Below are 16,532 nucleotides of genomic sequence, written 5' to 3'. Positions count from 1 at the left end.
TCTTCTTCAATTTGAACGTGTAAAATGGTGTTTTTTTGCTTTCTACAAAGTGTTCTCGTGCTTCCCCTATTTTTATTCATGTCAACAAAGAGATGGATTGATTTGATCATAGAAAAATTATATGGGTAGCCATATATTTGTTCAAATCTCACCCTTCTTGTCATGTTCAACCACAATATATAATAATAATAATAAGGTTTTAAACTTTTTTTTCTCAAAGTATTTGTGGTAAAGAAAAAGAAAGTATTAGAATATGTTATTATGAGTATTTTTTTAACAATGAAAATTATATTATAATATTATATCATTCATATAATAAATATAGAATATTTTAATATTGTGGCTCATTTTTGAAAATTTATTTATCTTGTAAAAAAATTTAACAAAAGATTAATAAAAATGAAAAAACATATTTAACTCTACTACTATTAATAATAGTTAATAATATTTTTATTATGGGTTGGGGTAGTGGGGTGCACACGCATGATTTCATGTGACAGCACCAGCAGGCCATGTTGCTACTTCCCTATACTATATATCTACCCCTAAACCAAAAGAAAGGGAAAAGAAAAACAAAGAGATACCCCACAAAACCAAAATAATATGCTAAAAATAACTCAATCATAAATAATTCACAAAGTTTAGCATAAATTATACGCATTGATGATCCCGCAAAATGTAAAGGAGTATGAGTTGTTTATTAATATGTCAATTTACATTAAAAATATACAGAAAGCAGTAAGATGATTTTTATATTTCAGTACCAAAATAAAATATAATAATAAGATATGTGTTGCTTCTGCGTGCTATTTAGTTTAAATGGCTCTGATACCATATTACAAAGTCTACTTTAAGTCTAACTCAACAAATCCTATAAAACTGGCTCGTGAGGTGAAGTTCACCTACTTATATACTATGAAATAATCTAATCTCTAATTGACGTGGGATATTCAACACCTTTTAATATATATATATATATATATTAGGTTTTAAATATGAATGAAATGATTTTACAATTTCATATATATATTAATATAAATGTGATATATTTTTTTATATTTTTAATATAAACTAAATCAAATGTTTTTACTTAATTTTTTTTTTAAAATTATTATTACCAGTATGTTTTTAACAAATTTTAATATTTTTAAAGAAAAAATTGTCAATAATTAAAATAATAATATAAACTGTTTATGGTAAATCTAAAATGAAATTTAAAAAAACACTTACTTTACAAGAGTTCATGTTAAATAAAACTAGTCTTTCCCTCTATTTTTAATAGACATATATCACAATTATATTTTAATGAACTGGCACTCCTCCAATTTTTAAATTTTAAACAAAAAGTTGAATAATTTAATCAATTCTCTAATATAATGTTATAACATTATGTGAGTGAGATTAATATTTGATTTAGTAAGCTTGGGGTTACTCATTGTTTGGAGGAACAACAACAAACATTACACTATAATTTCAAAAGCACATTCCCCTCTTTCATATTATTCATAAAAGAATAATTGTATTATTTAATTTATACTTGCATTAAAATCATATGTAATAATAACTTAATTTTAATTATATATTTTATAGTTATTTGTGAAATTTAGAAGTATATTAAAATTAAGAAGTTTTTATAGTTTTATTGGATTCTTGTGAAAACTATTTATTGAATTTTTAACAAACACGTTCTAACATAGTTTTTAAAATGAGAAATACATTAATTTTCTAAAAATTCAAATTTATTGTATAAATTTTTATATAAACATCTTTCTGCTAAAAAAAAATTAAAACATATTTGTTCATATAAATCTTTATTGTTAATTTATATGATTTATAATTATATAATATATAGATTCGTGTGATTTTAGAGATTATTCGTATCTTCGTGTCCATGTTCGTGTCGTATAAGTCTTTACTACATAGATTAATTATCTTTAAAAGATATAAATTATAAAAAAATAAATATATATTTAAATTGTTCTTACTCTTAATTTCTAAATGCAATATTGTATTTATGGAAAAAATAATAGCTATTTTTGTAAGATTAAATTTTGTGGAACGTGATTTCTTCTTCTAGAGAGCTTGAGTGATGTACATTGAACGTGAAACATAAAGTCATGAAATGAAATGTGCAATATTAACCACAGTATATACATTTTTGTCATTTTCTTTGATTTTCCAAGATACTTAAAGACAAATTGTCACATGCTCATATTAAATTTTTTTTTTGTTGAAAATTTCAGATAAAAGTACAAGCAAATGTAATTTGACAAATTATACTCTTTTTTTTCATTTAAAAAGTGTGTACGAAAAGAAATAAAAGTGATTTGAAGGCGACAATAATATTTGTATGATTCAAGTGATATTTTGTACTTAGTAATGTCGAAATAAGTTGAACTTCACATACCAATTCATTTAACACGTGGATCAAAGGATTAGTAAAATTAGGTTTACCTACTAATTTCATTTAATAAGATAATATTTTTATTAATGTGAGGTTATTCTTATATTACTTATATATATATATATATTTATTTATTTTTTTTAAATAAAAGCTTTCATGTTAGACATCATTATGCCATTTAAGATCTCAGCTAGGCTGACACCTCAAGTAACAACAATAACAATCATTTACCATCACATGAAAAAAGTATTATTAAACAAAAGAAAAAAGAAAAAAAATACAAAAATACGGGGGACTAGACCAAAACCCATATGTTAACAAAAACGATACATAGGTAGACTATACCTATTTATAAAGAATTATAAGAACAGACAAGGTGGAAGCCTATTATACCAAAGAAAAGATTCTCTATGAAAAAATCCTAAATTAGCCAACTTATCAGCACACACATTTCCTTCACGAAAATTATGAGTAACTGTAAACCTAATTTTGCCACAGTAATTAAGACAAGCATTCCATCGACTACGAAGCACCCAAGGAACATTTGTCTTAGCAGTAAACACAGCACAAACTAAAGCAGAATCACATTCCAGCCAGACATTAGTAAGCCTCATCTTTTGAGCTTCCTCCATAGCATGTATAACCCTATAAAACTCAGCAACCAGAGCAGTATTTATATTTATCTATTTAGTGGATAATCTATAGTTTATTAGGAATTGAATTGGAATAATTTTTTTAATTCCATTTTAATTGAAGTCTTAGAAGAGTGGCATTGACTATGTTCTAAAAAATATTATTGAAAATAAATAATGTGAATAAAAGAAGTTAGTATATTTTTGTTGGGTGGTTGATTTGACATGTTGGGCAATAGGGTGGTGCAATAGACACCAATGCGTGCTTGTTAGCGTGGACCCTACATCACTTCTATCGTGCGCCCCAGTTTTATCGTCTCCTACTACTTTCTTCTCTCTTTTCTTACCACTTCAATTGTTAAACCAAAATTAATATATAAGATCATTTCTCTTTATAAATGTTTTTAAGAAAAAAAATTTAATTTTATTCTTATTAATATATTTAATTTTATTATTTTATCTTTTAATTTTTAAAATTATAAAAAAAAATATTTTATCATTTTATATAAATCACTTGAAATTAAAATTATTTTTTAATTTTTTAAATTAATATAAAGAAACATTTTTTATATACAAATTAACTCATTATTTTTTATTTTTTTAAGGACTTAAAATACAATCTTTATAGAAGTAGTTTTTTTTAAAAAAATAAAAAACAACGACACTTTTTTTCGTTATTTATTTATATGTTATTTTTTAATTTTTAATTTTAACTTATAGAAGATGAAGATTATTTTGATATTTCACCGTTTCAAGTTCATATACATTACGAAATCTGTGTGTAAGAAATTAGAAAAGACATAAAAAAATAAAGATTTGTATAAAGTGTTAAAGTTAAATTCCTATCATTATAGCAGAAAATAAATTTAAGAATTTATTCTGCGACTAAAACTAAAAATACGACAACTTCTCTTTCATCAATATAATATAATTATACTTTACAAATATTATGCTTCCCTTTGTTATTTATTTTCTACAAATTGGATATTCATTATTAATTATGTTTAAAATTTCGGAACAGAAAAACATCATTAATAATAATATATTGATTAAAAAACTGTTTAATCTAAAATCCAATAATACCTAGCATCTTCCGAAAGAATCGAAAAAACTAAGACGAATAAGTTTAGTCCTCCCACCGAAACTATTTAATACATTATTATAAAAAATGTATATAATTTAAGTTTTATATTTTTGGATTTAATTATGCAATGTTAAATTGTATATATATTAAAAAATTGAATTGACCTTATCTTTTGTTATATCCCATTGAATCATGATTAGATTGCGTTGCTATTGAAATAAATAATTTTATAAAAAAAATTATATTCCAGAAGAATAAAAAGGAGCCCATTTCTACTTGTCTCATGCAATTATGCACACCCATATAACCTAGAGTAACTATATTTTATTCCTTTTTTTGAAAGTTACACATTATTTTATTCCTAACATGGATTTTAAGTCAAACATCGTCTCTTCTGTTTTGTTTGGACGCAGAGAAAAAAAATATTAATGAAAAGAAGAAAAAAAGATTTATCTTTTAATGAAATTAAACTATTTTTATGTCTTTTAACAAAATAAGAAGTGAATAGAAAGACAAATTTATCACTTTCACATTTTTTTTCTTAATGTCTTGTAGAATAAAAGTAAGAGGAAGATAATAGAAATAAGGATTAATAATTTATTATTTATCAAGTTGAGTGAATTTGTTATATGTGTTCTGTTTTTGGATTCAGATCAGCTCTTCTATGAAGGTTTAAGTGAAGTGTTCTCATGTTTTTACCTTTATATGGTGACTTCTGTTAATCTAGATCATCGCAGAGAATGATAAAAAAATTATATATTATTGAACAATATTCATTATCCAAGTTGTTCCGCTTAGAAACAACTACGCAATTAACCATTCTTGCACATAATCATGAGCTTATTTATTAATTTTGTTTTTCTTAACCCACTGGCTCACAGTTAAGAATTGAGTTCAACAGTTTATATACATCTTTTTCTCTTAATCAAAGTTGGGTTCTAACGATTTATATATACTTTTCTCCCTTAACCGAAGTTGAGTTTAACAGTTTATATACATCGTGAGAAAACTCCAAACTCCAAAACAAACAATATACCTCGGATGCAGTGATTGACTGAGTTATACTATCTCAACAGACTTGAGGTCGGAACAATCTTCTTTAGGAGATTTATTGGTTAATAGTGTTGGACTTACTATGTGAACTAAAAATAAGATCAATTCATATTATATAAGTGAATGCAAAATTTATCTTCATGTCGGTTTTCACTTCTTAAAATGGTATTAAGTCTATTTTAACACAAATTACGAGTTAACAGGTCTGAACGTGAAGAGGTGGATTGAAAATCTATACTAAACATATAATCCATTAGAGATTAGAGATCAGATCAATTCAGAAACAGAAAATATATTAACAGAACTGTACTGTATTTTTTTCTTTTCTGAAGGTAGATATGTTTTATTGGCCAAGTTGGATGAAATCAAATGGAGATTAAGAATCAAACTACAAATAGAATGTATGCGCAGAATCATTTTCATAAACTTTGGTTGGATCTAGTTTATTTTATTCACAGCATAATCTGGACCACATAATAGTTAAATCAAACCATTGTTTTAATATAATACAGGCAAAAAAGGAAAGTGCAGAAGAATCCTTGTGTTCTAAAAAATATGTGTGCAATAATAACTAACCCACTTAGAAATCAAGATTATACCTACGTTGCTACGTTTATGGCTTAGTTAGATAAGATGAATCAGCCTTTATCCTTTTTTGGTTTCTTAAACATGTTTGAATTTCGTATTCAAATAGGCTTAGGCTTCGGTTGTCATTGTGGGGCAAAACCAGTTTATGGTAATCACGTGCCTGTGAGGTCTTCTGTTACTCTCATTTTTAATGTACCTATCTACCATTTATGAAAACAAAGCATGATTTCTGAGGATTGACCTCAAATTTTCTCATTTCTTGCGGCCAAGTGGAGTTGAACATTTGATAAAGTCCAACTTTAGTTAAACCACAATCTCCTTAGAAAACAAAATTTGGATTGTGGGCTGAAATTAGATCAGGAAAAGGGTGAAGAAAGCAGTAGCAAATTCAAGCATGCAAACAAGTAATAATATAAAATAGCAGTGATCATTACAGACAAGAACTTGTACTTTTCTTCCAACCCAATTGTGGATTAAGATAGGAATTGTAATGTAAACTCAGTTGACATGTTGTATATGAACAAGACTTACAAACTAGTTGCTAGTTGCACTTAGACTTCAACTTGAACTAAAAAACACAAAAAAAGAACAAGGGCAGAAAAATTTAGCATATAATCTAATTCAAATGGAGGGTTTAGCATTTTGACCAAATTCACCAAACCAAAGAATGGTACAAGTACAAAGTAGAGTACAAGTACCAACAGATGAAACAGGTTAATGAAAGACATACTGATAAGCCTCCCAGTACGTGTACAATAGTACAACATATATACTCTTGTGCTCATTCACACAGGATAGGAAAAACAAAGGGAAATACTTCAATGGAGAAAAAGAGAAGGAGAAAGTAAGGAACAATCAATAGACAAGAAAAGAAAGAGGAGTCTAAATCTGTCTGATGATATTGTTGACCAACCAGTCCACTTAATCAAATTCACACACCAAGTGCAGGGAGAAAGCATTTTTCTAAACTAGAAATTTGGTTCCTGTTTTTCAATTAATTTTAAGATTTTGTTTAGTGGAAGATGCAAAGGAAGACCATTCTTATTCATTAATTTCCACTATACACCAGCATTATCATTTTTTCCACTCAGTTGGGTGGTTAAGTCCAAACTCATCTCTCTTTTTCCCTGAATGAGTAATCTGTTTTCGTTTTATGGAAAATGATGTAACCAAACTCAAGAAACTACATGAACTCTTTTACCATGTCAAGTATCATATTTTGTCAGAAATGAAATGGATTTCATGCCATGGATAACAACTGCTTGGAAGAGAAAGAGAAAGATACAATCATTGTATGATATTTTTTTTTATTTAACTGATGTTGATAACGCAATGAATCTATTATAAGCAGTTGGAAAACTTTAAGGTAAACAGAAATCAGCCTTATTGTAAAGAAGTGGCAGTATGGAACTATTGGCTCTGTGATTGGAAATAGATCAATTTGTCAACACCATTTACCCTTATGAATTCTTTTCAGGTTGGAATCATGTTATCCCAAAGGTTCATGATATAAGCTAATGAGTGAAAGAACAAGAACTGAAGTGAGATTTTGAAAAAGTATGGTAATTCATGGTGGTAACTCTTTCCATAGTTTACTTTCAAATCTTTCACAGAGATTCACAGTATCTTGTTTCAGCAGAAACAGCTTTTATGGACAACCACAATAATAGGTCAGCACAAGGGATAGTTGCATAAGCTTAGTTCAATAAGTTATTGGATAATATTCTGGTCACTACTACTATAACTTTTTTTTAAAGGTCTAGATTGTGCACATATCTCACCTAGTTTATGCAGGTATCTTTTCCCAAACAGAGTACCTTTATATGATTTTAACACTATACAATGAATATCAGAGTCTGGTACCTGAAGTATTTCTGCCACATAATTGGTGTGAGGAGTAAAAGCTGATCTTTCTTTTTGCTTGAGATTACTATTGAAGCTGTCATTACCAAGACGAAATAAACAACTAGTACCTAACCATAGTAAAATAACATAAGTGGTTGATCATCAAATATTTGGCTTCTAGTTAAAATATTATTGTATTTGGAGGATCCAAAAGGAGTGGCTCTTGAGTCATCATATATATGCATATTCATAAACCCTTCTTTCTTATTGCTCTTGGAGACTAACTTGCCTTTCCCAATCTCCTTTTTCCTCCAAATTTGTTATGTCATTTGAGTGAACATTATCCAATCCAACACAGAATGAGCTTGGAAATAACACATTACTGCACACTTAGTATAATAAATTGACTTCTGGAACATGTATTTTTTCTCTTGTGCCTGCTTTTGCCTAAACAGTCTTCCAATTGAATTATTATAGTCCCCATGATATGAACTTCCTTTGTCCATATGATGTAAGCATATTTTGTCCAAAATGATTATCCATTAACCCAAGTTGCCTCCCCCACGTTGCGTCACCCATGTCTATGTGCCTCATGTCTTTCTCACATAGCTTGTTCAATGAACCTCATACCCCACATACCACATGAACACACCATGCATGTCACATATGCACATAAATAAACACCACAAAACACCACACGCTTCTTTTATTTAATTCTAGAAAACCTTTGGCCAAATCCGTTTTTCACCATATACCTTTACACAGACAAAAAATATAGTAAAACCCTTTTGAATACAAATACCCTGTTGCATAAAAACTCATCAATAACCTTCTTTTTCCACTATTCTTCAGAAATAAGTTACAAATAACTTGAATAAAAGTTAGGTACTGTCTTCCTTAAAGCTAAATAGGTTTTTTACAAGCTATAGTGAATGCATGCTTATCCAACATTCGATTGCAGTAATACTACGTTAAACTAGCATTATAGTTGATGACAGATAACCTTTTTTTCTTTCTAAACTCATAATCAGAAGTTCTATCCTTCAGTTTTGTGTATGAAAAAACATTTATTAAAAGAAATCAACCTTTAAATTGATCTTATTTTCTCAAAGCTTAGTCATTAGTCATTGACTCTAGGTGAAGAAAGTACCATAATTCCAAAGAAAAAATTACCACATTAACATATGTGCTTGACATTTCATCAATCTATGCTTAGAAAAAACGAAACTCATACTGTTACTCTGGCCACATTCAGTGGGGCCATTTCACCAATTTCTCTCCCTATATATACTCAGCTCACTCTTGTTTTCTTCATCTCCAATAGCAACTTAGTTCTATTAATTCTCCATCAGTGTTTTTCTCCAAACCCTGCTATCTTTTGTTCATACTTATAGTGATACACAAACCATGCAGGCCAGTGAGATCACAGGACTGAATTATTTACTACCTTCAGACCCTTGTCCTTACCCGGGTCACTACAGCATGACTCAGAACACCATCCCCGCATTTCAACTTCACAAACTCTCAAACCAATTCTATGGTTTCCAAAACTCTCATCAAGGGGTGGCAGAATTCAGCTCCCCTCAGTCCTCATGCATCAGCAGCACCTCCACCTCTGATGAAGCAGATGAGCAGCAGCTAAGTCTGATCAATGAGAGGAAGCACAGGAGGATGATATCGAACCGTGAGTCAGCACGCAGGTCACGCATGAGGAAGCAGAAACACCTTGATGAACTGTGGTCACAGGTGGTTTGGCTGAGGAATGAAAACCACCAGCTTATGGACAAGCTGAACCATGTGTCTGAATCACATGATAGAGTTGCTCAAGAGAATGTTCAGCTGAGAGAAGAAGCCTCAGAACTTCGCCAAATGATATGTGACATGCAGCTACATAGTCCATACCACCCTCCTCCTCTGAGCCCCATTGAAGATGATGTCTCTCCCTATGTTAAATCTGATTCCTCAATCACTAGCTCCTTGAACCTGCTTGGTTGAATTTGAAGTCAAGGCCAAAGTGTTTATCATCATATCTCTTCAATTTTTCTTCTCCCTTATGTGTGTGAATTGTAATGGAAGTACAAGTAGTAGTAGTAGTCTTTGCCTCCCTTTTGAGATGTATGAGGTGAAACCATAGCATAACATAAACGGCAATGACATGTTTTTGAGTTTCTAATTTTAGTGTGCGCTCATAAATTTTGCCACTATCTTCCAAGTTCTAATGATATGTTCCAAGCAAAAGCATTATTTAAAGTGGCTACAGAGATATAAACAAACCTTCTGTGTTAATTGTTAGAAGAACCAACAAGTGGGGCACTCTGCATAATCTAAAACACCATCATAATACTGGCCCAGAAAACAATTACAAAACTCCCATTCATGGTCTCATCATCCAGTTCCAACAATCTCAAAAAAAATCATAACTGATAAACTAATCAACAAAATATGAAGCCAAAACATGTCTATGGATTTTACATAGATGTTTAGAGAATGAACTTTAAATAGCTATTGTTCTAGACAAAAGGGACAAAGGAGGAGACGGACTTAAGCCCAGAATATTCAAGATAGTCAAGAGTGAGTGCACCCTCAACCAATGTGTAAAAGTTTCAACTAATATGTAAAAGATGATCTACCCTATGTCTTTTAAGATATATATTTTAAGATATATATTTATGGCCATGATTCTACTATAATTGGTCTTTGTGACTGATTAATTTAGAATCATCTACCCTAAGTTTTTTAATGTCTTTTAAGATATATATTTATGGTAATAATTCTACTATAATTATACCATAATTGATCTTTGTGACTAATTAATTTAGAATCCCTTATCCGCGTCCAAATAATGTCGTTTGAGAATAAGATTCAGAAACCGATCATCGTCATTATGAGTCGGTTACAATACTATCACCCTAGAACTATTATCAAATTCAACAAACTCGTCATCTACAATATTTATTTTCTGTCTGCAATGAGTTTTTTTTTTCCTGAAATAATGTGATGTTTTCTAGTTAGATGAATTTTCACAAGATAATGAAACACAAGTGTCCTATTACATTAATAGTTCCTAGAACAACGTTAGTGACATAGTTTTTGAACATCATGTGTTGAAATACACGTATGATTAAATAAAATTGATGTGGTGTAAGTGGTGAAAATGTATTGTTAGTGTTGTGGAAGTAATTATGTCAGGTGGAGGCGAGTGAAGGGGAAGCAGGAAAAAGGGAGTGCAGTGGTTATTGGGTGACGATAGACATAGTTGCCAAAAAGAAGAAAAACATTTGGACAAGCTCCCCACTACACTACAATATCCTCTCTCTAGTGTATCATGGATAATGGTTTTTTTTTTTCTTCCATTTTATAGATGTTAATGGGTCGGTGTGAATTTAATTGTGTTTTATTCTTCTTTAAAAAATTATAAATGTATAAATTTTAACATAAAGTATTAGTAAATAAAAAATATTTTAAAATTTTCAAATGAAATAAAGATATAATTTGAAATCAGTTTCAAAGTTATAATTTTATAGAAGTGTGCTATAATGAAAACAAAGTTCTACTCTGTTTAATCACTGGCTTTTGATGAAAGAGAGATCAAAAGAAAAAAGAAAGGAAGAAATGTGACAGATTAATAATTGATGTTATGAGAGAGGACCAGAGAAAAAAATAAATTGGACTGAAAAGGAGATGTATATATATATAATTTGAACAAATATTTTAGATTATTTAATCCATAAATAATTATTAAAATAATGATTACAAGTTTATAAAAATAATAAATTTGAATGCATTTTCTGATAGCCTATATCAAAATCTTGAACGTTTTTTGTTGTGTATTTGAAAAAAGTGATTTTTTTTTAAATAATAAATAACTTTTGTAAATATATTATATTTAGGAGATGGGAGAAAAAAAGTTAGGGGGTGGAAAAAGAAAATGTTCTACGTTCAGTGTAGGGCTTTCTCTTTAACCACTGGGCTTTACGAGTTTGGGCCCAGTGATGGACGTTTCTTTAAACATTGTGCTTCAGATATTATTTTCTGATGCAAAATTAGAGAAAATATTTAAAAACATTATTTAATCAAATATTCAGTGAAAACATTCAACAAAAAGAGAATACGTTGGTCCAAAAAAAGTCAACTCAATTAATTATTTAGTTGAGTTATATTCACATTAAATTAAATAAATCAAAAGACTAAGTTACAGAGGCAACTAAACTCATTTTGACCGAATTAATGGTTGACTTTATAATATTAAACTTATTTTAATCTCTCTGCTTATATAAGTTTTAATTAAAAAGTGCACCCTCTAACAAATTCGTTTGAATAATACTATATTATAGAAAATGATAAATTTTAATTATATTTTTTTTAATTTAAGGTTTTTAATATATATTAAATATTTATTATAGTGTTAAAGGTATTATTTTAAATATTTATTATGGTGTTAAAGGTATTATTTTAAATATTTATTATAGTGTTAAAGGTATTAATTTAAATATTGATTGTAGTCTCAAAGAAAGAAAGAAAAATGGAAGTGCAGTGGGTCATATGTGAAAAGGGAGACTGTTATTGGGCCTCACTCTGACCCAATTTTGAACTAATTTTTTAATTTAAGAAAAAATTTATTCCATAAAAAACTATTCCGTTAAAATAAAATAAAAAACGAGTTTTCAAATAAATATTGAATATTTTTATTAATATTTTATATATTAATATTTTATTTTATTTCTATTTATTCTTATTTTTATTATTTTGTAACTGTTTTTTTATATATAATTTTTTTTAAAAAACGGTTAAATATAAAGAAAATTTTCCTAAATAACCGTTTTTTTTAAACAGTTTTGAATTTAATTTTTTATTTGTTGTTTTTTTTTAATCAGCATAACAATTTTTTATTTTATTTACGAAATAATTTGAATCAGCTGTTAATTTATTTATGAAATAATTTCAATAAAATATATTATTATTTTTTCACTTTTTATTGAATAATTACTTATAATTCCATATTTATTATTATTATTCTGTTTTTATTTTTTTATAAAAATTAACTATAAATTTATAGTGTAAATAATGGTATTATTTATTCAATTTTAATATTAAAAATAATTACATATAAATTATAAAAATAAAAAAATACGGATATACAGTAGTGTTTCCGTTAGTTTTTTTTTAAAAAATTATGTGACATTTTAAAAACTAACAAAATGTTTAAAAAACTATCATAAAAAAATCTGATGACTTAAGAACAGTGAACGGCGTCGTTCCTCCCACCGCGTTTCACCTACCCCCAATTCCAATTGGTAGCTTTCCAACTTTGACCCGCAACTTTCATCTACTTCCACTATTTTTATTTTCTAATTATATTATTAATGATTAATCAATTAATTAATATAAGACAATTTTAAATATAAAATAAACCGGAGAAAAAAGATAATAAAATAAATTTTATTTTTCAGTAGGTCCAAAAATTTGGCTGCTTGGCCTCGTTTTCAAGTTTCAACTGCCGCAATAATGATTTTTTTTATTGCTAATCTTTCTCCCTTTTATTATTATTTTTTATAATTGTATTAATAATTTTTCCGTCAGATAATTAATAACTAATATTGTTACTCTTTATGATTCTTATTTAATATATATATAGGGCTTGTATCCCACATCTTTTCACCCATGTTCTGTGATTCTGTGGCCATAATTTTGCTGTGATTCGGTTGAAATTTCAGGTTTGTCCTTTAGATTCATTTTTTCCCTATCTTTTACTTTTTGAGATTCACTTTTAAGATAATGTTAGTGTGTTAACATGCACTTAAGATGTTTGCAAAATTGTTATCTTAATTTGGCTGGATTTATTCTTGTTGTGATTTGTTGGAAATAAAGAGTGTGATTGCATTTTTTTTTCTGGGTTTGATTGTTGATCTAGGTTTAGGTTTCTAGGTTTTTTACTGATCTTCAGGGTTTGTTGAATGTACTGTAAGATCTTGTAGAACTTGGTTGTCTTTCTGTAATTTTTGGTGAACAAATAATTGCTTTGGATTGCAACTCGATTGTGTACTATTATTTTGTATTTTGGCACTTTTTGGGATTTTTGAGTTTTGAGACCGAGGCTTTTGCTGGATATGTGTAAACCTAGGAGTTCATGCGGCTTGTTTGGTGGTTGGGTTTTAGTAGTTCGCACTAATTTTTTAGATTAATGAAGAGAGCACACGAGCATTAAGGTACTCTGATGTCTGTATGGCATGATCGTAGGGTTATTTTGCAATCTCACTTTTTAAGAATAAGTTTGGTAATCTTGCTACGTTTTTATCGCTGAATATCTTAGAAGTCACCCTTTCTTACATTTCATACATTTATTATTGGAATATGTTCAAGATTGCTGTGTTCGGTAGAAGTTTAATTGATGGCATTGAGAGTTATGAATCTAGCTCTAATTGTCTTCCATCGTAGTTTATAGCATTTTTTGTTTTCATTCAAATCAGAAATTCACGCCAGTTTTTGTGTACCTTGTTCTTATTATGCCATTGGATTTGAATCATTGAACAGGAGGACAATTATGGCTCTACCCACAACGAGAATAGGCCTGGCTGGACTGGCTGTTATGGGCCAAAATCTAGCACTCAATATTGCTGAGAAAGGCTTTCCTATTTCTGTTTATAACCGAACTACATCCAAGGTTGATGAGACTGTAGAACGAGCAAAACTAGAAGGAAATCTTCCAGTTTATGGCTACCATGATCCTAAAGCTTTTGTTCTTTCCATTCGAAAGCCTAGGGTGGTAATAATGCTTGTTAAGGCTGGGGCACCTGTTGACCAAACCATTAAGACCCTGTCTGCCTTCATGGAAAAAGGTGACTGTATAATTGATGGTGGTAATGAATGGTATGAGAACACTGAAAGAAGAGAGGAAGCAATGTCTGAATTGGGTTTTCTCTACCTTGGTATGGGAGTTTCTGGGGGTGAGGAAGGTGCTCGTAATGGTCCCTCTTTGATGCCTGGTGGTTCGTTTGAAGCTTTCAAAAACATAGAAGATATTCTTCTCAAGGTGGCAGCTCAAGTCCCTGATAGTGGTCCTTGCGTGACATATATTGGTAAAGGTGGTTCTGGTAATTTTGTGAAGATGATTCACAATGGTATAGAATATGGTGATATGCAGCTGATTGCAGAGGCTTATGATGTGCTGAAGTCAGTTGGAAAGTTGTCAAATGAGGAACTACAAAGTGTCTTCTCAGAATGGAACAAAGGAGAACTTCTTAGTTTCCTGATTGAAATCACCGCAGATATATTTGGAATTAAGGATGATAAAGGAGAAGGATATCTTGTTGACAAGGTTCTAGACAAGACTGGCATGAAGGGTACTGGTAAGTGGACTGTTCAGCAAGCTGCTGAATTATCAGTTGCTGCTCCCACTATTGAAGCATCATTGGATGCAAGGTTTCTGAGTGGCTTGAAGGAGGAAAGAGTAGAAGCTGCAAAAGTCTTTAAATCAGGTGATATTGTGACTGATCAACCTGTAGACAAGCAGCAGTTGATTGATGATGTTAGGAAGGCTCTTTATGCAGCCAAAATCTGTAGTTATGCACAGGGAATGAATCTGATCCGTGCAAAGAGTATCGAAAAGGGATGGGATTTGCAGTTGGGTGAACTGGCCCGAATTTGGAAAGGGGGTTGCATCATTAGAGCTATATTCTTAGACAGAATTAAGCAGGCATATGATAGAAACCCTAGTCTGGCAAACCTTCTTGTTGATCCAGAGTTTGCGAAGGAAATACTTGATCGCCAATCTGCCTGGAGGAGAGTTGTTTGCCTTGCTGTCAATTCTAGAATCAGCACTCCAGGTATGTCTGCTAGCCTTAATTATTTTGACAGTTACAGCAGGGAAAGTTCGCCTGCTAATTTGGTGCAAGCTCAGCGTGACTACTTTGGTGCTCATACATATGAAAGGGTTGACATAGAGGGCTCTTACCATACTGAGTGGTTCAAGCTTGCCAAACAGTCAAGAATTTAGATCACTTTCTTTGAGCCCATCAGGATTTCAAATAAATGTAATGTTTTCTGCTCAGACTGTGTGCTGAGTTGAGTTTACATAGCCACTATGTGGTGAAGTGTTATTATATTGTTTCCAACTGAGTTGCTTGATGTTCCATTCTCCAAAAAAAATGTTGTATCTTTGCGGATAGTGTTTTGTGCTTGATACAAAAATTGGCCCCAGTTCGTGATGCCCTTTTAATTTTCACATTAGTAAACTTTCCTTTAACACCATGGATACATGTTATGTTACAGCAGGAGTTGAAATATTTTATTTCGAAGTTAACTTGATTTGTTTGATGTTCATCTATTGTCAAGAGCGATCAAGTTTGGCGAGTTAGAGAATATTAAGAATATCAGTGGATTATCTCAGAATCTATCTCTTGATTTATTCGGGTTTTGCTTTAATATTTGTGGGCTTGGGCTTAAGTACTAATTTTTGCTTCAGTTTTTGGTTATGGGAGAGGCCATCGGTTTCAAACTCTGCCATCTTTTTCTCTCCCATTTCCTCCACTTACTCCTTGTGTTTGAATAAGTTAGACGCCACTGGAGTAACATGCAAATTCATACTCTTTTTATGCTCCTTAGAAAAATGCATACTTCTCTTTTTCTTTCTTTTCTCATTTCTTGAGTTTGAGCTTAGATTTTACAGTTTCCCTGTAAATATTTTATGTCAGGCCTTACCTACCTAATTGTTACTATTCTCATTTTTAAAAAAATTATACGACTTTTTTTTATGATTTAATTGAAGATTATTTAAATTTAACATTGAAAAAAATAGTGGAATTATGACTAATTTTATCATGATCGAAATAGTAAATCTTGAATCAGTGTCTTGAAATGGTAACTGATATTTTGAACACTATTTAGGAGTGGTTCAACTTTCCTTTTAACTAGTTTACATTTAGCTTTT

At 29.9% G+C, this 16,532-nt stretch overlaps 2 protein-coding genes across 3 annotated transcripts; both read left to right on the top strand.

Moving 5' to 3' along the window:
• Positions 1 to 8,902: 8,902 nt before the first annotated feature.
• Positions 8,903 to 9,779, top strand: LOC137826449 (basic leucine zipper 43-like). The gene has a single exon (XM_068632412.1). It carries the CDS (start codon positions 9,014 to 9,016, stop codon positions 9,599 to 9,601), a length of 588 nt encoding a protein of 195 aa, XP_068488513.1. The 5' UTR covers positions 8,903 to 9,013; the 3' UTR covers positions 9,602 to 9,779.
• A 3,062-nt stretch (positions 9,780 to 12,841) lies between these two features.
• Positions 12,842 to 15,853, top strand: LOC137824470 (6-phosphogluconate dehydrogenase, decarboxylating 2). Of its 2 annotated transcripts, XM_068630121.1 has the most exons (3): positions 12,842 to 12,900; positions 13,242 to 13,320; positions 14,138 to 15,853. In XM_068630121.1, the coding sequence occupies exon 3, from the start codon at positions 14,148 to 14,150 to the stop codon at positions 15,597 to 15,599; it is 1,452 nt and encodes a 483-aa protein (XP_068486222.1). In that variant the 5' UTR covers positions 12,842 to 12,900; positions 13,242 to 13,320; positions 14,138 to 14,147; the 3' UTR covers positions 15,600 to 15,853. The 2 variants fall into 2 exon arrangements, with proteins under 2 accessions (XP_068486222.1, XP_068486223.1); XM_068630122.1 differs by lacking the exon at positions 12,842 to 12,900 and having other exon boundaries at positions 13,319 to 13,812.
• Positions 15,854 to 16,532: the final 679 nt, after the last annotated feature.

This window comes from Phaseolus vulgaris, chromosome 8 (genome assembly GCF_000499845.2).
Source record: "Phaseolus vulgaris cultivar G19833 chromosome 8, P. vulgaris v2.0, whole genome shotgun sequence".
NCBI classification, from domain to species: domain Eukaryota; kingdom Viridiplantae; phylum Streptophyta; class Magnoliopsida; order Fabales; family Fabaceae; genus Phaseolus; species Phaseolus vulgaris.
The sequence above is the reverse complement of the archived record's forward strand: the minus strand, read 5'-3'. Positions and strand labels throughout refer to the sequence as shown.